The sequence below is a fragment of the Trematomus bernacchii genome, unplaced genomic scaffold (assembly GCF_902827165.1).
Source record: "Trematomus bernacchii unplaced genomic scaffold, fTreBer1.1, whole genome shotgun sequence".
Lineage (NCBI taxonomy): Eukaryota > Metazoa > Chordata > Actinopteri > Perciformes > Nototheniidae > Trematomus > Trematomus bernacchii.
The window spans coordinates 7,843-31,498 of record NW_022987329.1 but is presented as its reverse complement, the minus strand read 5'-3'; the positions used below and the strand labels follow the sequence as shown (position 1 = coordinate 31,498).

General features: G+C 48.4%; 1 protein-coding gene across 1 annotated transcript; it reads right to left on the bottom strand.

Moving 5' to 3' along the window:
• Positions 1-462: 462 nt before the first annotated feature.
• On the bottom strand, positions 463-23,382 carry LOC117479827 (centrosomal protein of 170 kDa protein B-like). The gene is given in 27 exon segments (XM_034126921.1): positions 463-791; positions 1,296-1,347; positions 1,807-1,900; positions 2,096-2,184; positions 3,851-3,988; positions 4,570-4,611; positions 9,403-9,559; positions 10,457-10,594; positions 10,596-10,683; positions 10,879-11,099; positions 12,361-13,380; positions 13,382-13,793; positions 14,513-14,630; positions 15,725-15,892; positions 16,281-16,502; positions 16,504-16,581; positions 16,584-16,790; positions 16,854-17,015; positions 17,097-17,332; positions 17,521-17,949; positions 18,527-18,628; positions 19,004-19,118; positions 19,419-19,477; positions 19,707-19,785; positions 20,037-20,126; positions 21,418-21,555; positions 23,346-23,382. Coding segments are annotated over 26 exon segments (4,794 nt in total). The 5' UTR covers positions 21,523-21,555; positions 23,346-23,382; the 3' UTR covers positions 463-618.
• Positions 23,383-23,656: the final 274 nt, after the last annotated feature.

Sequence of the window (23,656 nt, the reverse complement as noted above, 5' to 3'; positions counted from 1 at the left end):
GTCCAGGGGAACAAGACGTCTCTTCTTTGTGTCCAGGGGAACAAGACGTCTCTTCTTTGTGTCCAGGGGAACAAGACGTCTCTTCTTTGTGTCCAGGGGAAGAGGACGTCTCTTCTTTGTGTCCAGGGAAGAGGACATCTCTTCTTTGTGTCCAGGGGAAGAGGACGTCTCTTCTTTGTGTCCAGGGAAGAGGACGTCTCTTCTTTGTGTCCAGGGGAAGAGGACGTCTCTTCTTTGTGTCCAGGGGAAGAGGACGTCTCTTCTTTGTGTCCAGGGGAAGAGGACGTCTCTTCTTTGTGTCCAGGGGAAGAGGACGTCTCTTCTTTGTGTCCAGGGAAGAGGACGTCTCTTCTTTGTGTCCAGGGGAAGAGGACGTCTCTTCTTTGTGTCCAGGGAAGAGGACGTCTCTTCTTTGTGTCCAGGGAAGAGGACGTCTCTTCTTTGTGTCCAGGGAAGAGGTGCGTTCAAGTACCCAACAGACATTCAGCTACGATCACAGCAAAGGAACATTCATGAAATAAAATGTGATGTACATCTGTCCTGGACCGGTCAGAAGGCTTCGATATGAGTCACGGGGGGGCTACATGTGGGGGGGGGGGCTACATGTGGGCGGGGGGGCTACATGTGGGCAGTCCTCCTGCTAGCATTAGCGTTAGCGGGGGCGGCGCGGGGTTTGGAGGCGGGTTTCTTCTCCCTGGAGGAGGGGCGGGTCTGAGCCTGGAAACCCCCACCCGCCTGGAGACCCCCCCCCGCCTGGAGACCCCCCCCCGGCTCCACGATGGTGTTGATCACTACGGAAACACAAACAGGACATTCAGTCGATGCCTTTGATATGTCTGAGAGATTATCACTGAGCCAGAGTCACATGGCGCCACCTGGTGGCCGTCTACAGAGGTTCAGGTCTACAGAGGTTCAGGTCTACAGAGGTTCAGGTCTACAGAGGTTCAGGTCTACAGAGGTTCTGGTCTACAGAGGTTCTGGTCTACAGAGGTTCAGGTCTACAGAGGTTCAGGTCTACAGAGGTCCAGGTCTACAGAGGTTCAGGTCTACAGAGGTTCTGGTCTACAGAGGTTCAGGTCTACAGAGGTTCAGGTCTACAGAGGTCCAGGTCTACAGAGGTTCAGGTCTACAGAGGTTCTGGTCTACAGAGGTTCAGGTCTACAGAGATTCAGGTCTACAGAGATTCAGGTCTACAGAGGTTCAGGTCTACAGAGGTTCAGGTCTACAGAGATTCAGGTCTACAGAGGTTCAGGTCTACAGAGGTTCAGGTCTACAGAGGTTCTGGTCAACAGTACCTTGGAGCTGCCTCTGGACTCGGCGCAGCTCTCGGAGGATGGAGGTGATTTCCTGTGAGGAGACAGAGACAGACCAGGTTCAGACAGAGACAGACCAGGTTCAGAGACAGACCAGGTTCAGACAGAGACAAACCCGTTTCAGACAGAGACAGACCCGGTTCAGAGACAGACCAGGTTCAGAGACAGATCAGGTTCAGAGACAGATCAGGTTCAGAGACAGACCAGGTTCAGAGACAGACCAGGTTCAGACAGAGACAGACCAGGTTCAGAGACAGACCAGGTTCAGACAGAGACAGACCCGGTTCAGACAGAGACAGACCAGGTTCAGAGACAGACCAGGTTCAGAGACAGACCAGGTTCAGAGACAGATCAGGTTCAGAGACAGACCAGGTTCAGAGACAGAGACAGACCAGGTTCAGAGACAGATCAGGTTCAGAGACAGATCAGGTTCAGAGACAGACCAGGTTCAGAGACAGAGACAGACCAGGTTCAGACAGAGACAGAGACAGACCTTGTTGGAGGTCTTCAGGATGGGGACTTCGTTCTCAGCGTTGATCTTGGCCTCGATCTCCTCCCAGACCTCCGCCTTGTTCTGGAACAGAACCCTGCGGACAGGAAGTCAACACCTGAAAACCTCCAGGAGCCCTTTCACAATAAAAGTGTTTCGACTGAAGGTAACAACACATGTCCCATGAACATATTTATCTTCTGGGGTTAATATATATATTTATTAAAACATATATTTATTAAAACATATATTTATTAAAACATATATTTATTAAAACATATATTCTTCTCACTTCATCTTCTCTGCCAGCTGCTCTGTGTTTTCCCGGATGGCGAGGGACAGCTGGGAGACCGGGTTCAGCATCAGGTTATCCAGCAGCACCTGAGACGCACACACACACTGTTAAAACACACACACACACTGTTTACACACACACACACACACTGTTAAAACACACACACACACTGTTTACACACACACACACACTGTTTACACACACACACACACACACACACACTGTTTACACACACACACACACACACACACACACACACACACACACACACACACACACACACACACACACACACACACACACACACACACACACACACACACACACACACACACACACACACACACACACACACACACACACACACACACACACACACACACACACAGCCACACACACACAGCCCACAGTGACAAATATAACCACACACGGTTAAAACTCAGAAATGGACTCAGCATCGTCAATAACCCCCACAACTGTCCTAATCTGACATTTTATAACTATTGTCTATAATGCTAAGTAGCTCAACTGATGCTAACTGTATAAATGTCCAACATCTGCAGGTAAGCATCCAGCAGTCTCTATGAGCTGCAGACCCTCCTCTACACTTCTATCAGAACACGTTGGGGTCTCAGCATGTCAGCTGGTGGACTGGACCACTCTGGGGAAGTGAAATCTTCAGAGCTGTTTTGTGGTATTTTGAACACACAATGTTGAAATGTGGAGCTTATTAGAAAGCATCTCTAAACCACGCTAATGCTAATGCTAATGCTAGTCTGAAAGATCGTTGGCAGAATCTTGCATTTTGAGGAGTTAACAGGCTTTTTCAAAACCTCAAAGTGTGCCAGTTAACCGGTAACAGGAAGTTAACCGGGTAACAGGAAGTTAACCGGTAACAGGAAGTTAACCGGGTAACAGGAAGTTAACCGGTAACAGGAAGTTAACCGGTAACAGGAATTTAACCGGTAACAGGAAGTTAACCGGGTAACAGGAAGTTAACCGGTAACAGGAAGTTAACCGGTAACAGGAAGTTAACCGGTAACAGGAAGTTAACCGGTAACAGGAAGTTAACCGGGTAACAGGAAGTTAACCGGTAACAGGAAGTTAACCGGGTAACAGGAATTTAACCGGGTAACAGGAAGTTAACCGGTAACAGGAAGTTAACCGGGTACCAGGAAGTTAACCGGGTACCAGGAAGTTAACCGGTAACAGGAAGTTAACCGGTAACAGGAAGTTAACCGGGTAACAGGAAGTTAACCGGGTACCAGGAAGTTAACCGGTAACAGGAAGTTAACCGGTAACAGGAAGTTAACCGGTAACAGGAAGTTAACCGGGTACCAGGAAGTTAACCGGTAACAGGAAGTTAACCGGGTACCAGGAAGTTAACCGGGTACCAGGAAGTTAACCGGTAACAGGAAGTTAACCGGTAACAGGAAGTTAACCGGTAACAGGAAGTTAACCGGTAACAGGAAGTTAACCGGGTACCAGGAAGTTAACCGGGTACCAGGAAGTTAACCGGTAACAGGAAGTTAACCGGTAACAGGAAGTTAACCGGGTACCAGGAAGTTAACCGGTAACAGGAAGTTAACCGGTAACAGGAAGTTAACCGGGTACCAGGAAGTTAACCGGTAACAGGAAGTTAACCGGGGGGGAAATAACCAACACATTGATCAGTTGCCACAGTAATGAGTAAGAACTCTTCCAGACTGAGAGCCTCTCGAGTCAGATAGAAATGAACGGAGCCTCAGTGACCTCTTCGCGGTGCCACGGACGGCGCTGCTTAGAACCGGGCTCAGGCTCATTCATGTTAGCGTCCAGGTCCGGGCCGTCAGCAGAACCTGGAGGAACCTTCTGGTAGTTTAAACTGGCCTCGGGGATATGTTGGACCAGCTGGAAAGAAGAGGACAGGAAGTCTGATCCAGCGTCTGAATGTGTCAGCGAGCAGCTCTGTGAACGCATGCACCAAGTCAACATGCAGCTGCGATGGTGGTGGGGGAGGGGGTGGTGGTGGGGGGGGGGGGGTTGGAGGCAGTGGGTTATTGTCTGCTGAGATACAGCGTGTTAACGGGGGGGCAGAGGTGCAGCTACATGCCCCAGTTCACTTCAGTCATGGTGCACAGCAGGTGTTAATGGCCAAACGACTGAGGAAGCACAAAACAAACAGCAGAACGCAAATGTGACAAAATCAAACATGTCCCCCCCCCCCCCCCAGTGCCAGGCTGGCAGGCAGGAGGGTCTCCTTAGGGTGGGTTCCATAGCTGTTTCTGTCACTTTAGATGTTAGTCAGGCACAGCTGGAGCTCCTTAAAGCTGGTATCTGTGTTGTGCTAACTCAGTGGTTTGTCCTTAGTAATGTTTGACACCGCTCACTCAGACAAATCTCTAAATAATACAAATCAAAAGTGCTCCAGAACACTCGTCCACAGGTGAGAGGGGGAGGAGCAAACACCTGAGAGGGGGAGGAGCAAACACCTGAGAGGGTGGAACCCCACCTCCGTATGGATAAGATGACCTCTGACCTCTGCAGCACGACAGAGAAATGACTCATGAGAATCCAAAGCATGATGAAGCTCATCAAACCACCTCTTCAGATCAGCATGAAGCATCCTCACTTCCTAACTAACAGAGATCAGCATGAAGCATCCTCACTTCCTAACTAACAGAGATCAGCATGAAGCATCCTCACTTCCTAACTGACAGAGATCAGCATGAAGCATCCTCACTTCCTAACTGACAGAGATCAGCATGAAGCATCCTCACTTCCTAACTGACAGAGATCAGCATGAAGCATCCTCACTTCCTAACTGACAGAGATCAGCATGAACCATCCTCACTTCCTAACTAACAGAGATCAGCATGAAGCATCCTCACTTCCTAACTGACAGAGATCAGCATGAAGCATCCTCACTTCTTAACTAACAGAGATCAGCATGAAGCATCCTCACTTCCTAACTGACAGAGATCAGCATGAAGCATCCTCACTTCCTAACTAACAGAGATCAGCATGAAGCATCCTCACTTCCTAACTAACAGAGATCAGCATGAAGCATCCTCACTTCCTAACTAACAGAGATCAGCATGAAGCATCCTCACTTCCTAACTGACAGAGATCAGCATGAAGCATCCTCACTTCCTAACTGACAGAGATCAGCATGAAGCATCCTCACTTCCTAACTGACAGAGATCAGCATGAAGCATCCTCACTTCCTAACTGACAGAGATCAGCATGAAGCATCCTCACTTCCTAACTGACAGAAATCAGCATGAAGCATCCTCACTTCCTAACTGACAGAGATCAGCATGAAGCATCCTCACTTCCTAACTGACAGAGATCAGCATGAAGCATCCTCACTTCCTAACTGACAGAGATCAGCATGAAGCATCCTCACTTCCTAACTAACAGAGATCAGCATGAAGTCTTTACATTACAAGCTTTCTGACCCGTTACGGTTCATTTTGCTAACGAGGATAACTTATGGTGAGTTCATGAGAAACAGACAAAGCTAGTAAAATAATCTCCTGCATTTGAAATGTTGAGCTTTCTTTCCACTAATCAGAAAAGATGACATGTTATGGATGAAAATTGAGCAGCGCATGAACAAGTAGTTTTTAGATACTCAAAGAAAACTGGGAACATGAGGAAATGTTCCTACTTCTCTCTCTCTCTATTACCTCAGATTGTAGAGAAGTCTATGAGGAAATGTTCCTACTTCTCTCTCTCTGTGTTACCTCAGATTGTAGAGAAGTCTATGAGGAAATGTTCCTACTTCTCTGTCTCTGTATTACCTCAGATTGTAGAGAAGTCTATGAGGAAATGTTCCTACTTCTCTCTTTGTTACCTCAGATTGTAGAGAAGTCTATGAGGAAATGTTCCTACTTCTCTCTCTATTACCTCAGATTGTAGAGAAGTCTATGAGGAAATGTTCCTACTTCTCTCTCTCTGTGTTACCTCAGATTGTAGAGAAGTCTATGAGGAAATGTTCCTACTTCTCTGTCTCTCTCTTTGTTACCTCAGATTGTATAGAAGTCTATGAGGAAATGTTCCTACTTCTCTCTCTCTATTACCTCAGATTGTAGAGAAGTCTATGAGGAAATGTTCCTACTTCTCTCTCTCTGTATTACCTCAGATTGTAGAGAAGTCTATGAGGAAATGTTCCTACTTCTCTCTCTCTTTATTACCTCAGATTGTATAGAAGTCTATGAGGAAATGTTCCTACTTCTCTCTCTCTATTACCTCAGATTGTAGAGAAGTCTATGAGGAAATGTTCCTACTTCTCTCTCTCTATTACCTCAGATTGTAGAGAAGTCTATGAGGAAATGTTCCTACTTCTCTCTCTCTCTATTACCTCAGATTGTAGAGAAGTCTATGAGGAAATGTTCCTACTTCTCTCTCTCTCTATTACCTCAGATTGTAGAGAAGTCTATGAGGAAATGTTCCTACTTCTCTCTCTCTGTATTACCTCAGATTGTAGAGAAGTCTATGAGGAAATGTTCCTACTTCTCTCTCTCTCTATTACCTCAGATTGTAGAGAAGTCTATGAGGAAATGTTCCTACTTCTCTCTCTCTTTGTTACCTCAGATTGTAGAGAAGTCTATGAGGAAATGTTCCTACTTCTCTGTCTCTTTGTTACCTCAGATTGTATAGAAGTCTATGAGGAAATGTTCCTACTTCTCTCTCTCTTTATTACCTCAGATTGTAGAGAAGTCTATGAGGAAATGTTCCTACTTCTCTCTCTCTGTATTACCTCAGATTGTAGAGAAGTCTATGAGGAAATGTTCCTACTTCTCTCTCTCTCTTTGTTACCTCAGATTGTATAGAAGTCTATGAGGAAATGTTCCTACTTCTCTCTCTCTCTCTTTGTTACCTCAGATTGTAGAGAAGTCTATGAGGAAATGTTCCTACTTCTCTCTCTCTCTTTGTTACCTCAGATTGTAGAGAAGTCTATGAGGAAATGTTCCTACTTCTCTCTCTCTCTATTACCTCAGATTGTAGAGAAGTCTATGAGGAAATGTTCCTACTTCTCTCTCTCTATTACCTCAGATTGTAGAGAAGTCTATGAGGAAATGTTCCTACTTCTCTCTCTCTTTGTTACCTCAGATTGTAGAGAAGTCTATGAGGAAATGTTCCTACTTCTCTCTCTTTATTACCTCAGATTGTAGAGAAGTCTATGAGGAAATGTTCCTACTTCTCTCTCTCTATTACCTCAGATTGTAGAGAAGTCTATGAGGAAATGTTCCTACTTCTCTCTCTCTTTGTTACCTCAGATTGTAGAGAAGTCTATGAGGAAATGTTCCTACTTCTCTCTCTCTATGTTACCTCAGATTGTAGAGAAGTCTATGAGGAAATGTTCCTACTTCTCTCTCTCTCTATGTTACCTCAGATTGTAGAGAAGTCTATGAGGAAATGTTCCTACTTCTCTCTCTCTCTATTACCTCAGATTGTAGAGAAGTCTATGAGGAAATGTTCCCACTTCTCTCTCTCTCTATTACCTCAGATTGTAGAGAAGTCTATGAGGAAATGTTCCTACTTCTCTCTCTCTCTATTACCTCAGATTGTAGAGAAGTCTATGAGGAAATGTTCCTACTTCTCTGTCTCTTTGTTACCTCAGATTGTATAGAAGTCTATGAGGAAATGTTCCTACTTCTCTCTCTCTTTATTACCTCAGATTGTAGAGAAGTCTATGAGGAAATGTTCCTACTTCTCTCTCTCTCTGTATTACCTCAGATTGTAGAGAAGTCTATGAGGAAATGTTCCTACTTCTCTCTCTCTCTGTATTACCTCAGATTGTAGAGAAGTCTATGAGGAAATGTTCCTACTTCTCTCTCTCTGTATTACCTCAGATTGTAGAGAAGTCTATGAGGAAATGTTCCTACTTCTCTCTCTATTACCTCAGATTGTAGAGAAGTCTATGAGGAAATGTTCCTACTTCTCTCTCTCTCTATTACCTCAGATTGTAGAGAAGTCTATGAGGAAATGTTCCTACTTCTCTGTCTCTTTGTTACCTCAGATTGTAGAGAAGTCTATGAGGAAATGTTCCTACTTCTCTCTCTCTGTATTACCTCAGATTGTAGAGAAGTCTATGAGGAAATGTTCCTACTTCTCTCTCTCTCTTTGTTACCTCAGATTGTAGAGAAGTCTATGAGGAAATGTTCCTACTTCTCTCTCTTTATTACCTCAGATTATATAGAAGTCTATGAGGAAATGTTCCTACTTCTCTCTCTCTATTACCTCAGATTGTAGAGAAGTCTATGAGGAAATGTTCCTACTTCTCTCTCTCTTTGTTACCTCAGATTGTAGAGAAGTCTATGAGGAAATGTTCCTACTTCTCTCTCTCTATGTTACCTCAGATTGTAGAGAAGTCTATGAGGAAATGTTCCTACTTCTCTCTCTCTATGTTACCTCAGATTGTAGAGAAGTCTATGAGGAAATGTTCCTACTTCTCTCTCTCTCTTTATTACCTCAGATTGTAGAGAAGTCTATGAGGAAATGTTCCTACTTCTCTCTCTCTGTATTACCTCAGATTGTAGAGAAGTCTATGAGGAAATGTTCCTACTTCTCTCTTTATTACCTCAGATTGTAGAGAAGTCTATGAGGAAATGTTCCTACTTCTCTCTCTCTCTATTACCTCAGATTGTAGAGAAGTCTATGAGGAAATGTTCCTACTTCTCTGTCTCTTTGTTACCTCAGATTGTATAGAAGTCTATGAGGAAATGTTCCTACTTCTCTCTCTCTTTATTACCTCAGATTGTAGAGAAGTCTATGAGGAAATGTTCCTACTTCTCTCTCTATTACCTCAGATTGTATAGAAGTCTATGAGGAAATGTTCCTACTTCTCTCTCTCTTTATTACCTCAGATTGTAGAGAAGTCTATGAGGAAATGTTCCTACTTCTCTCTCTATTACCTCAGATTGTAGAGAAGTCTATGAGGAAATGTTCCTACTTCTCTCTCTCTTTATTACCTCAGATTGTAGAGAAGTCTATGAGGAAATGTTCCTACTTCTCTCTCTATTACCTCAGATTGTAGAGAAGTCTATGAGGAAATGTTCCTACTTCTCTCTCTCTTTGTTACCTCAGATTGTAGAGAAGTCTATGAGGAAATGTTCCTACTTCTCTCTCTCTGTATTACCTCAGATTGTAGAGAAGTCTACGAGGAAAAGGTCTTCAAATCATAAGCTCTCGCAATAACTAAATCATAATAACTAAGTGTTATGACATATATATTTTTATATCTAAGGTTATACATCTTGTGTGTTCCCAGTGTAAGAAGCTGTGGAGGTGGAGGGGGGATGGGGGGGTTTGCCCACCTCTTCCCTCGCAGAGATGGGGGAAGCCGGGGTGTTGGGCAGCGAGCTCGGGGAGGTGGCCACCCCGATGCCGGAGCTCGGCGAGTCTCCGTCCCCCGCCACGTCGTGGATTTCCTTCGCCAGGATGGCCAGGTCTTTGGCCAAATCCTGACTGAGTCTGCAGGAAGCAAAACATATCGGAGAGGGGCTATCAGAGGTTACCAGAGGCGGACCGAACCCCCATTGAACCAGGGAGATGCTGCCTTCAGGGTCCAACATTTGAATATCAGAATCAGAAATCCTTTATTAGTCCCACAGCGGGGCATAGCAGGTCAAAGAACAGGCATGTGACACAGAACCCAGGACTCAGCAGCTCTGGATAGAAAGCTGCTGTCTGCAGGACTCAGCAGCTCTGGATAGAAAGCTGCTGTCTGCAGGACTCTGCAGCTCTGGATAGAAAGCTGCTGTCTGCAGGACTCTGCAGCTCTGGATAGAAAGCTGCTGTCTGCAGGGCTCTGCAGCTCTGGATAGAAAGCTGCTGTCTGCAGGACTCAGCAGCTCTGGATAGAAAGCTGCTGTCTGCAGGACTCTGCAGCTCTGGATAGAAAGCTGCTGTCTGCAGGGCTCTGCAGCTCTGGATAGAAAGCTGCTGTCTGCAGGGCTCTGCAGCCCTGGATAGAAAGCTGCTGTCTGCAGGACTCTGCAGCTCTGGATAGAAAGCTGCTGTCTGCAGGGCTCTGCAGCTCTGGATAGAAAGCTGCTGTCTGCAGGACTCTGCAGCTCTGGATAGAAAGCTGCTGTCTGCAGGACTCAGCAGCTCTGGATAGAAAGCTGCTGTCTGCAGGACTCAGCAGCTCTGGATAGAAAGCTGCTGTCTGCAGGACTCAGCAGCTCTATATAGAAAGCTGCTGTCTGCAGGACTCAGCAGCTCTGGATAGAAAGCTGCTGTCTGCAGGACTCTGCAGACAGCAGCTTTCTAGCTGCTGTCTGCAGGACTCTTGCTGCAGTTTGAATCTCTATGGATTGTTTCTTTAGATAAAAGCCTGTTCTAAAATGTGATGTAATGTTATCTTACTTGGCGATCTCGGCGCTGTGCGTGGACCAGTTCTGGTAGGGGTCCACCTCGCTCTCGTCCTCCTCCGTCTCCACGGACACAGACTTGGATCTCGTGGCGGCGGTCCGCTGGCGTGGCGTCTGGGAGGAAGAGGGGGGGGCGTTTGGACTGATTCATGGCACTAGTCACATATTCTTCCTCCTCCGAGGACGAGGAGAAGTCCGAGCCCTTCTGTCTGCGACGGGAACCTGGACACATTTCATTTAGGTTCATTTACTGAGGAAGCTTTTCCCCATACACCCATCTCGAGGGTCAGAGACGCTTAAGGATTCTTAGCAGGACCATTTTGAATCACAAAGAAACAGTAGGTGATGATGAGAGGTAGGAGGAAGGACAGGAGGATTAAGCATGTCACTGCATATTAAAAACTGTCCCGGACTCACTGGCTCCGGGGTACTTGGCTCCGCTGGACCGGGTCCGGGTCAGCGTCTGTTTAGCTCCGCCCCCCCTGCTCACTGCCTCGCCCACAGACGTCTTCCTGGTGCTGACGGCCGACTCGGAGTTACGGGTAGAAAACCCGGCCCGGCCCGTGGAGGACGTCTCGGTGTCGCTGGGAGTTGTGAAGGAACCGGTCCTCTTTCTCGGCATCGCTAAGATGTCCAGCCTAGAGGACAGAAGACAGTCTGTTAGAGGACAGTCTGTTAGAGCAGTGGTTCTCAACTGGTGGGTCGCGACTCAAAAGTTGGTCGTGGACCCGTTTGGAGTGGGTCGCAGACGTGTGAGAAAAAGAAAAAAAAAAGTGTCTTTAAAATAAGTCAAACTTTTATTTTGAAGGCCCGATTTTCTAACGCTGTGCATGCAGTAGCCGTTGGACTGGAAGTACCGGAGACCATAAACGGTTTGGAAAACTTCTGTCACGTAGTGATCATCTTCTCAATGAAACATCTTTGCTGAGGTTTTTCGAGTCTTCTGGCCAATCAGAATCCAGATTGTTGCCGGAAGTCCCCACGGAGAATAACTTTGCGGTAGAACTATTCTTTATACACCCATGGGTACAACTCCAGATAGAAATGAACACATAATGAAATATGACCCCCGGTTTGATGATTGACAGGTCACAGAACAATGGGGGCTATCTACCCTTACCCACAAAGTAATGCACACAGACTCTCTCCTCTTTGCTCTTCTCTCTGTGAGGAGCAGCAAGCTGTCAGAACAAAGTGAAAAACAAACAATGACATAACATATTATTAATTAAGACTCGAAAAAACATCAGCAAAGATGTTTTATTGAGAAGATGATCACTACGTGACAGAAGTTTTCCAGCCTGTTTATGGTCTCCGTTACTTCCAGTCCAACGCCTACCTCATGCACAGCGTTAGAAAATCGGGCCTTCAAAATAAAAGTTGGACTTTTTTCAAATAAAAAAAATCTATTTATTTTTTCTTCACTCACACATCTGCGAACAACTCGAAACGGGTCCGCAACCCACTTTTGGGTGGCGACCCACCAGTTGAGAACCACTGTGTTAGAGGACAGTCTGTTGGAGGACAGAGGACAGTCTGTTAGAGGACAGAGGACAGTCTGTTAGAGGACAGAGGACAGAGGACAGTCTGTTAGAAGACAGAGGACAGAGGACAGTCTGTTAGAGGACAGAGGACAGAGGACAGAGGACAGAGGACAGTCTGTTAGAGGACAGAGGACAGAGGACAGAGGACAGTCTGTTAGAAGACAGAGGACAGAGGACAGTCTGTTAGAGGACAGAGGACAGAAGACAGAGGACAGAGGACAGTCTGTTAGAGGACAGAGGACAGAAGACAGAAGACAGAGGACAGAGGACAGAGGACAGAGGACAGAGGACAGAGGACAGTCTGTTAGAGGACAGAGGACAGAGTTAAAGTGAGTCCATGTTCTGATGAACAGACCTGGACAGCTTCTTGGCTTCGGCGGTTGTTCTGGACGGTGCCGTGATGTCAGAGTTCTGGGAGGCCCGGTCGGTCTCGGCCCGGTCGGTCTCTGTACCTTCGTTGTCCGAGGCCTCGCCCAGGCGTGCCCGGCGCAGCATGGAGGCTCGGGTCGGCCGCGGCGCTGACAGGCTGTTGGACCGCATCAGAACCTGCTGCGTTGCTGCCTTGGACGTCTTTACGCTGTCTTCTTTCTGAGGAGGGCCGAGGAGTTTCTTGCTGCGGCTGGACGGGCGGGAGACTTCATGGTCAGACGAGGTGGTTTCGGTCCAGGGTGGCCCCTGCTGGCTCTCGGACAGATCCAGAGAGCCGCGGTTTCCCGCGCTGCGGCGCATCTGGAACCTCTTTGCCGCCTCTGCCTTGCTCGATGGTTCCGAGGTCGTCTGGCTCCGGCGTTTCTCAGAAAGCCGTTCGCGGGCAGAGAGTTGCCGTGCCTTGTGTTGGACGGACTGGCTGGAGCTGGACCTGTCCTTCTGGACGCTGCTGAGGGTGGGACGCTTTTTGGAGGCGGAGCGAACCGGAGCGTTTTTGCTGCTCACTTGGCTCACGGTGCTCGCTGTGTCCACGTCCGACTCCCCGGACAGGGAGTCGTCCATGTGGGTGGACGAGCCTCCTTTCTTGGAGCTGCGAGCCGAGCCGGACGAGGGGAACTTTGAATCCAGAGGGGACAGAGTTCCCTCGGCCTCCTGCAGGAAGGACTGGGGGTCCTGGATGTTGTCCCTCCGCTGCTCCATGTCCCTGATGGAGGGCTGGCTGGAGATGTGGGGAAGCCTCTTGGTCTGAACGGTGTCGCCGGGCTGCTCTTTGGTGAAGCTCTCCTGCCGGACTATGGAGGACATGCCGCTGTCTCTGGTGGGGACCGAGTCCTGCATTTGGAGGTTTGGAGCAGAGCTGTTGGGTTTGACACCCGTCCTCCGGGGTTCGTGTCCACTCAGGTGTCGGATCAGGACGGTGGTAGGGGGGGGGCTTTACCGAGCATCGGGCCTGGTCCGGTTTGCCTGGGCTGTCTCCAGAACCGATGTAGAAGGAGGTGGATTTGGTTGTAGGAGGACCGGCTGGAGACAAAGTTCCCATCCTGGTCTGATTCTTCTTGGTGTCCTCCAGAACAGGCCAGTCATCTGAGCGGCTGGCATCACTCAGGCTGTCAGGATCCACATCATCCTGAACCGCCAGGCGCTGGGTGGAGTGCTGTGGGCGGGAAGGACCCAAGTTCTTGTCCAGGGGTTCCTGACCTTGGTATGATTCATGGCGGATCAGGATACTCGGAGGAACACTTTCTAATTTTTCTGGTGGAACCTGGGGCAGCAGCCTTCGGGTCCTGGAGCTGTGGCTGGACTCCGACTCAGAGTTATCGTAGCTGTGAGGTCCTGTAGACCGGCTCATGATGCGCAGATCTACAAAAACAAATTGTGTTATCTTAGTTGGTCACATGTCTCAGGGCCAATGAGACAATGTTTTATTTCAAGCCTGCGATTTAAAAAAGAGGCAACCGCCAAACGTCACCTAACCACAAACCACACATGACCTGGCATAAAGAGTTTCATGTATTCATTAAATAAATCAACTTGGGAAGTGGGGCCCTGCTACACATGAGCAGCGAGGCTTCTCTGTAAGTGAACACATACAGGGGGCTGCCTGAGGATGCTTCAAAGTCCTTCCATCATCTGATCCTCACAGGAGCCAGTATTGTGCTCTTCAGGTTGAGTGTTCTCATCATCAGGGAATGAAATGAGCCCCCGGTAGTTAGGGTGCGTTCACCTAAGCTACATTTGTTGTTGTTAATGTTGTTGTTGTTGGTATCTACATGGAGATAAGCCCTGCAGGTAAGGCGATGTTAAGCCTTGCTTCCTGTGTGAACGCAGCTTTACAGAGTAGAACACCTTCCGATCACCTGCCACCATCTGCCCTTTAGGAACAAATATTATTTTTTAAATAACTATTACTAAATGAAATAAGGTCAGGGGTGGGGGCCGCACGGTATATACTTCTACTGTAGAGTACCACTGCCAGAGCGGCATGCCAGGAACACTTCAAGCAGCGTCTAAACTGTGACTCAGATCTGATGCTCAGCTCTCAGATCTACACCGAACACGTTCTGATGGAGGACACTGACCTTCCAAACAATCGCCTTGAGGTGGCGTGGAACCGGGTTCAGCATGGCTATCGGCCAGGCTCGCCCAACGGGAAACCCATTTGGGTCCTTCCAGACCGGCTGCAGGAGCAGGGGGAACCTAGACCACAGAACCACACAAAGATCGGCATTACAAGAACAAGGTCAGGTGGGACCACAGGTCACACTTCACAGAGAGAGGGCGAGTGTCCATACAGCGTCCTCTGAGCAGATCATCATCTCTTATTACACGGCTTTTCAGAGGTGGTTTAGACGCGATAACACAATGCTGCTAAACACAATGCTGCTAAACACGCTGGACGTCAGAGAAATCAACAAAGGAAGTAAAGACTAACAGGAACACTAGAAGCAGACAGACAGGAAGTAAAGACTAACAAGAACACTAGAAGCAGACAGACAGGAAGTAAACACTATCAGGAACACTAGAAGCAGACAGACAGGAAGTAAACACTATCAGGAACACTAGAAGCAGACAGACAGGAAGTAAACACTATCAGGAACACTAGAAGCAGACAGACAGGAAGTAAACACTATCAGGAACACTAGAAGCAGACAGACAGGAAGTAAACACTATCAGGAACACTAGAAGCAGACAGACAGGAAGTAAAGACTAACAGGAACACTAGAAGCAGACAGACAGGACAGGTCCAGCTGTTGGTGGAGTTTACTTTCTCAGAGGAAGCACTACGATCATTTTCATTCCATCAAACCACTTACATGACTATTAGGAGTGGAGTGGTCAGTATGTTCAGTGTGTGGCCGTGGGGGAAGAGAGGTGATGTGCAGCGAAGCTCCGTGATCACCTCGCTGCACATCACCGTTCACCGACTGCACTGTTTAAAAACCAAACAAGCTTCTTCTCCACTCGGTTGGTTCCTCCTGCTAGCTCAGGAACACTGTGTGAACACTCGGTTGGTTCCTCCTGCTAGCTCAGGAACACTGTGTGGACACTCGGTTGGTTCCTCCCACTAGCTCAGGAACACTGTGTGGACACTCGGTTGGTTCCTCCTGCTAGCTCAGGAACACTGTGTGGACACTCGGTTGGTTCCTCCCACTAGCTCAGGAACACTGTGTGGACACTCGGCCTCAATGTGTGAGAGGAGAAACTGAGGGATAAGCGACGTCAGTCTGCATGCACCGGGACCAGAACCTGCTTCAGGTGTTTGTCCCAGGTTCTGATTCAGTGGGTTTTACCTGCATGGGGGGGCCTGTTGGGGGGCCGCTGATAGCAGCTGGGATAAAGCCATGCAACGGGTCCACAGTGCTACCATCGCTATCATCCTTGCCATCATTTATTACAGGTGGTTTATACACTCCTGCGTTCACACCACTGTACTCTGGAGAGTCCAGGACACCAAACACCTGCAGAGCACAGGGCATGCAGGGGGGGGGGGGGGGGGGCAACAAGGAGGACCAATAAGGACAGGAGGAATCATGCAGGAGATTTCAAACACATTGTGTATCTCAGCAGCTCCCGAGGAAACAGTTGTACTTCTCAGCACCTCTGATGCCCCCCCCCCCCTCCCCTCCATCTCGTTCAGTTTCGGAACCAGAACGCTGTCTAAAATGAATTGAACTTACAATGCATGATGAGCCTGAGATAATATATAAAAACTGGGTTATTATACTTCTGGCAACAAATGAGTGAGCAGCCGTTTCGAGCTAATTGGCTAACGAGCTAACTGGCTAATGAGCTAACTGGCTAACGAGCTAACGGGCTAGCGGGCTAGCGGCTCTCCGGGAGGTTCACCTGGTCGATCATGTTCCGCGCATCCTCCACCTCCCGGTCCTGCGACTCCGTCTCGATGGTGTAGGTCCCGGCGTCGCTCAGGCTGTCGTCTTCCTCACTCCTCATCATCCTCTGAGAGGCTTTGGGGTCTCCTGCCCGGACGCCCAGGGGCAGGATGGGGGGCCCAGAGGGGGGGGCTGGGCACCTTAATGGAGGCTGTGGGGGGGAGGGGGGTTGGGGGGGGGGAGGAAGGGGGGGCTGGGTCTTGGGGGGAGGGGATTCCCGGGTGAGGAAGCGTCACCATCACCGGGGGGGGCGGACATCGGGGGGGGGGGACAGCTGGTCTCTGGTCGGGGGGGCGTCCTTCAGGAACTCTGCGGTGAACTCCTGTGTGAGTTTGGACTTTTTCCCCACGCTGCCGAAGGGCCTCGGACCCGAGGAGGGGCGGGGGGGCGGGGGCTCACCCTCTGTCTTCTCCCTCTTCAGAGAGCTGGACCTCTGGGGGGCGCCGGGGCCCTTCAGGAGGACCACCTGCTGGGGGGCGGGGCCCTTCAGGGGGACCCCCTGCTGGAGGGGGGGACCCTTCAGGGAGACCACCTGCTGGGTGGGGGGGATGTGGACGGACGCCGGCCTCTCTCCTCTCCGGCGCTCCAGCTTGTTCTTCAGGGCTCCGCAGCTCTCGGGCGCCGGGCTGTGCGTGAAGGACTGAGAGCGCTTCTTACGAGGGTTGTCGTCGAAGAACTCGATGATGAAGGCCTGCTGGGGGGCGTGCTCGGGGGGCGCCTGCTGGGGGGCGTGCTCGGGGGGCGCCTGCTGGGGGGCGTGTTCGGGGGGCGCCTGCTGGGGGACGTGCTCGGGGGGGGGCTGTTTGGGTGTTTCTGCAGGGGGGGAGCGAGGAGGACTCTGGGAGAGGGGCCGCTCGGGGGCCACCGGGGTGGGGGGGTCAGACTGCGGGGGCTGGGGGGCCTGGGGGGGCGTCTGCTCTGATTGGACGGAGTGGTGGGACTGACTCCGCCTCTCTTCCAGCCCGGGGTCCTCAGAGTCACTCTGGGTCCCGTCCTCGTGATGGTGTCCTGGCAACAAGACACAAACAGACACAATAACATGAGTGGAATAATAAGATCATTATAATTATAATAATGAATGTATATATAATATCCTGCTTTCTATTTTGTTTCTGTACATTTGTATTTCAACGCAGACCCTCCCCACATTGGGATCAATAAAGTCTCGTCTCATTATAATAACAATGATGTGGAACCTCTGAGGGTCTTGGTGTTGACGGCCAGGTCGCTCTTGGTGCTGTACACGTCCTCACAGGTGGGCCGTCTTCTCATCAAGCTTACGTCACTGTGCACCAGCCAATCAGCGACCTTGCTCTCTGATGACATCACGTCTGTGAGTGTGGCTGGGGGCGGGGCCTGCGGCTTGCGGTGGCGGGTGGAGAACTTGGTGATGTGGTCTTTGATCTTCATGGTGCCGGGCGAGTCGAACTCGATGGTGAAGGAGGCGTGGCTCTGAACCACGGGGGGAGTGCTGGTGGGCGTGTCCGTGTCCTTGGTGGGGATCTCCTGAAGCTCCGCCCCCGGGGGGTCTTTGGTGGGGGTCTCGAAGTAACTCGGATCCCGAAGGTAAGCAGGGAGGGGGGGCCGGTGGTCCAGGTCCCCAGATGAGGCGCCCCTCTGCAGCTCTGAGGAGACAAGGACTTTAATCACAGGTGCCGTAAAGACAATAAACAGACATTATTTATACATTATGATATCACATATAGTACTATGTATATATGATATCACATATAGTACTATGTATATATGATATCACATATAGTACTATGTATATATGATATCACATATAGTACTATGTATATATGATATCACATATAGTACTATGTATATATGATATCACATATAGTACTATGTATATATTATATCACATATAGTACTATGTATATATGATATCACATATAGTACTATGTATATATGATATCACATATAGTACTATGTATATATGATATCACATATAGTACTATGTATATATGATATCACATATAGTACTATGTATATATGATATCACATATAGTACTATGTATATATGATATCACATATAGTACTATGTATATATTATATCACATATAGTACTATGTATATATGATATCACATATAGTACTATGTATATATGATATCACATATAGTACTATGTATATATTATATCACATATAGTACTATGTATATATACTGTAAGCTATGGAGGGTGTGGTGCTGTCTCACCTGCAGGAGGTCCATCCCTGCTCTGCCCTGAACCCCCAAAGTCCTCCTCCCCCCACCAGGAGGGCTGCCCGTACAGGGGCGTGGGCCGGCTCCCAGGGGCCTCTGTGACACACACACACACACACACACACACACACACACACACACACACACACACACACACACACACACACACACACACACACACACACACACACACACACACACACACACACACACACACACACACACACACACACACACACACACACACACACACACACACACACACACACACTTTTCTTAGTTTATTATAAATTATATTTACAAATATTACAAATGTGGTATTACTCGCAGTACCTTGTGTACTCTTTGTACTCTGTGTTTGCAGTATTACTCGCAGTACCTTGTGTACTCTTTGTACTCTGTGTTTGCAGTATTACTCGCAGTACCTTGTGTACTCTTTGTACTCTGTGTTTGCAGTATTACTCGCAGTACCTTGTGTACTCTTTGTACTCTGTGTTTTCTCGGCCCCCGCTCGGTCCTCCAGCTCCAGCTTCTTCTTCTCTGAACTCTTCAGGCTGATCTGCAGCTGACTGCTGTACTTCTCATGCTGAAACAACACACACCAGGTAAACATCACACACACACACACACACACACACACACACACACACACACACACACACACACACACACACACACACACACACACACACACACACACACACACACACACACACACACACCACACACACACACACACACATACACACACAACACACACACACACACACACACACACACACACACACACACACACACACACACACACACACACACACACACACACACACACACACACACACACACACACACACACACACACACACACACACACACACACACAGACCTTCAGCGCCTCCTCTGGGACTTTGTGTTGATTTTTCTCCAGAACGTAGACGTGAGAATGTGAGGAGGACGTTAAGAAACACACACGTCATCAGACAGTAACACACACACACACACACACACACACACACACACACACACACACACACACACACACACACACACACACACACACACACACACACACACACACACACACACACACACACACACACACACACACACACACACACACACACACACACACACACACACACACACACACACACACACACACACAGAAGGATATCGTATCCGAAGCGGATGATGTCGGTCAGCTTGAGGGTGATGTAGGTCTGGTCAGGGATCCTCAGGTCGTTCACGAACGTCTGCATCAAACAGAGGGTTATCACTGTGGTGCGTTCAAAGACACTCAGCTACAGTCAGAAAATCAAACACCTTCTTTACTCATTGATAACAGGGCAGACATCCTAGTGTTCCTGAATCAGAGACTGAATTAAAATGATGACTATATAATGTGTTGTTTAGGACCACACTGTGACCTCTGACCCCCATCTTCTCTTTCATGTTGCTGATTGGTTAACACATGTGATGTCACAGTGTGGGGGGGTTGTCTCACCCCGTTCAGACTGCCCAGGTCCTTCACCAGGTGCTCGTCCGTGGCCGGGTTGTAGTTGATGACGGCGTGTTGTTTGTCCACGCTGCGGGACTGAGAGACAAAGAGACCACCGTCAGTGGATGATGACATCATTATCGTACGGCAGGATGATGACGTCACTATCGTACGACAGAATGATGACATCACTATCGTACGGCAGGATGACGTCACTATCGTACGGCAGGATGACGTCATTATCGTACGGCAGGATGATGACGTCACTATCGTACGACAGAATGATGACATCACTATCGTACGGCAGGATGACGTAACTATCGTACGGCAGGATGACGTCACTATCGTACGGCAGGATGATGACGTCATTATCGTACGGCAGGATGACGTCACTGTCGTACAACATGATGACGTCACTATCGTACGACATGATGACGTCACTATCGTACGGCAGGATGATGACGTCATTATCGTACGGCAGGATGATGACGTCACTATCGTACGGCAGGATGATGACGTCACTATCGTAGGATGATGACGTCACTATCGTACGGCAGGATGATGACGTCATTATCGTACGGCAGGATGATGACGTCACTATCGTACGGCAGGATGATGACGTCACTATCGTAGGATGATGACGTCACTATCGTACGGCAGGATGATGACGTCACTATCGTAGGATGATGACGTCACTATCGTACGACAGGATGATGACATCACTGTCGTAGGATGATGACGTCACTATCGTACGACAGGATGATGACGTCATTATCGTACGGCAGGATGATGACGTCATTATCGTACGGCAGGATGATGACGTCACTATCGTACGGCAGGATGATGACGTCACTATCGTAGGATGATGACGTCACTATCGTACGACAGGATGATGACATCACTGTCGTAGGATGATGACGTCACTATCGTACGACAGGATGATGACGTCACTGTCGTACGGCAGGATGATGACATCACTGTCGTAGGATGATGACGTCACTATCGTACGGCAGGATGATGACATCACTGTCGTACGGCAGGATGACGTCACTATCGTACGGCAGGATGATGACATCACTGTCGTACGGCAGGATGACGTCACTATCGTACGGCAGGATGATGACATCACTGTCGTACGGCAGGATGACGTCACTATCGTACGGCAGGATGATGACATCACTGTCGTACGGCAGGATGATGACATCACTGTCGTACGACAGGATGACGTCACTGTCGTACGGCAGGATGATGACATCACTGTCGTAGGATGATGACGTCACTATCGTACGGCAGGATGATGACATCACTGTCGTACGGCAGGATGATGACATCACTGTCGTACGGCAGGATGACGTCACTATGGTACGGATCTCCAGGTGAAGGTTACCTGCAGCATCAGCTCGCAGTCCTCCCTCCCCACAAAGATCATCTCCTTGGGGAGGCGGTGCCGAGTCCCAGAGCTGCTCACCAGGAACCAGGAAGTCACACTCATCTTCACAGGCCTGCTGGGAAACCCCAGAGCATCCTGGGAAATGGAGGCCAGTGGGTGAGAGGAGTGAGACACACAACATTGACCCAATATGTATATATGCTCATTTGAATTCATTTCTTATTTCATCGTTTTTCATCATTTTTATTTATATCTTTGATTTGATCTTTAATTGTATTAACCTGTGAATCTGTGCTGCTTCTCCCTCGCACCCTGTTGCTGTTCAACTACTGACATTATTAACTGAAGACTCAAAAAGGCCCATCCAGTGTTTCCCCTACCATTGTCTTGGCGGGGCCCAGCCTGAAATTCAAGGTGTTCTTTTTTTTCTTTTCTTTTTTTCTTTTTTTATTAAAAAAAAAATATATATATATATATATATATAGCAACTGAAGTAATCTATCTACGGTCACTTTTCACATTGACCATGAGCTCTTTTCTTAAAGGGGACCTATCATGCAAAATGCACTTGTGTACGTCTTTTCTACATGAATATGTGTCCCCGGTGTTCCAGGGAACTCACCAAGTGTCAGAAAACACAACCCTCTCTATTTTCCTCCATACCCAAATCTCTAAAAAAGGGGCTGCAACGGATCTGATAAAAACTGATCCAGATTTGAACACTGTCCTGACGTCAGGACGGTGGCGCTACGGCTATTGGGCCAACTCCACCAATCAGGAGGAGACAGCCACGGCCATTGCCGTTCAAAAGCTCTGGAGACGCTGTAGTACATATGCCAGGCCTGTAGGTGGTGCTGTTCTCACTGAATCAGCCCTTGCTAAAACAGAGCTAGAAATTGTCAAATTGAGCGAAATGAGGCATGGCTAAAATGCATGATCTGTTTGGTATTTTGAAAAATAAAAAGTATAAATATGCCTTATAGGTATGGTCCTACACTATATTATTATAATATAGCATGATAGGTCCACTTTAAATTAACTAAACGCCTATGTTATTTATCCAATGTATGTGCATGTTTCAGTGTCCACTGCTTTGCGTGTTCACACTCTCCCTCCGCTCTGTTTCTGAAGGACGGGGCTCTTCTCTCTCATCTTAGCATCCTCAGACACATCACATGTTAGACGCTTTTATCCAAAGAGACTTCCATACTCAATACTGAGGACAATCCCCACAGGAGCACTTTGGGGTGAAGTGTCTCAGGGACACAACGACATGCTGACTGCCTCCCAACTGAGATACGGGATTGTTTCACTCTCAATAGTTTTAAAGGTCAACTCAAAGAATGGATGAGAAACAAACAGACGTGTAATCACCGCTAGCTGCACTTTCATCTGCTCCTGCACTTTATATGTCGTTGCTGCTACATTGCACTGCCTTGCTGCTCATGCTCTTTCTGCATATTATATATATAATATATATATATATATAATTATATATATAATTATATATATAATTATATATATAATATATATGGTATAATGAAGTCTTCACTCTGAAGATGATGCACACACAGTTTATAATACACACACACACACACACACACATGCTGATGCAGGTGGATATTCTTCACATCACGTGACCTGACAGGAAGCATCACTATTCCACCTGAACCGAGCCACACCCGGGATAACACACACACACGCACACGCACACACACACACACACACACACACACACACACACACACACACACACACACACACACACACACACACACACACACACACACACACACACACACACACACACACACACACACACACACACACACACCACACACACACACACACACACACACACACACCGCAGGCCTCCTCTCCTCAGACGGATAACGGACAGCCCCCCCCGCCCCCGCATCTCTTACCTCCGGAGGACGCCGCACCTCTGGCGGATGGAGGCCGGGCTGCAGAGCCTGCGCGGCGGCCGGGCCTGCAGAGGCGGGACGGACTGGGACGGACCGGGAGGATGGGATCACGGTCGCGGATGCTGCTGATGCTGTTCTGGCATCTCTGTCTCCTCCTGACGCTCCAGCTGCCTTGCGTCATCACGCACCAGCTGCCCTGCGTCATCACGCACCGTGGCACCGCCACACTTTCAAAATAAAAGCCTCGGGACAGCAGCGCTGAGTGACCGATCTGATCAGAAGGTCCTAATGAACACAGTAAGGTCCAATTC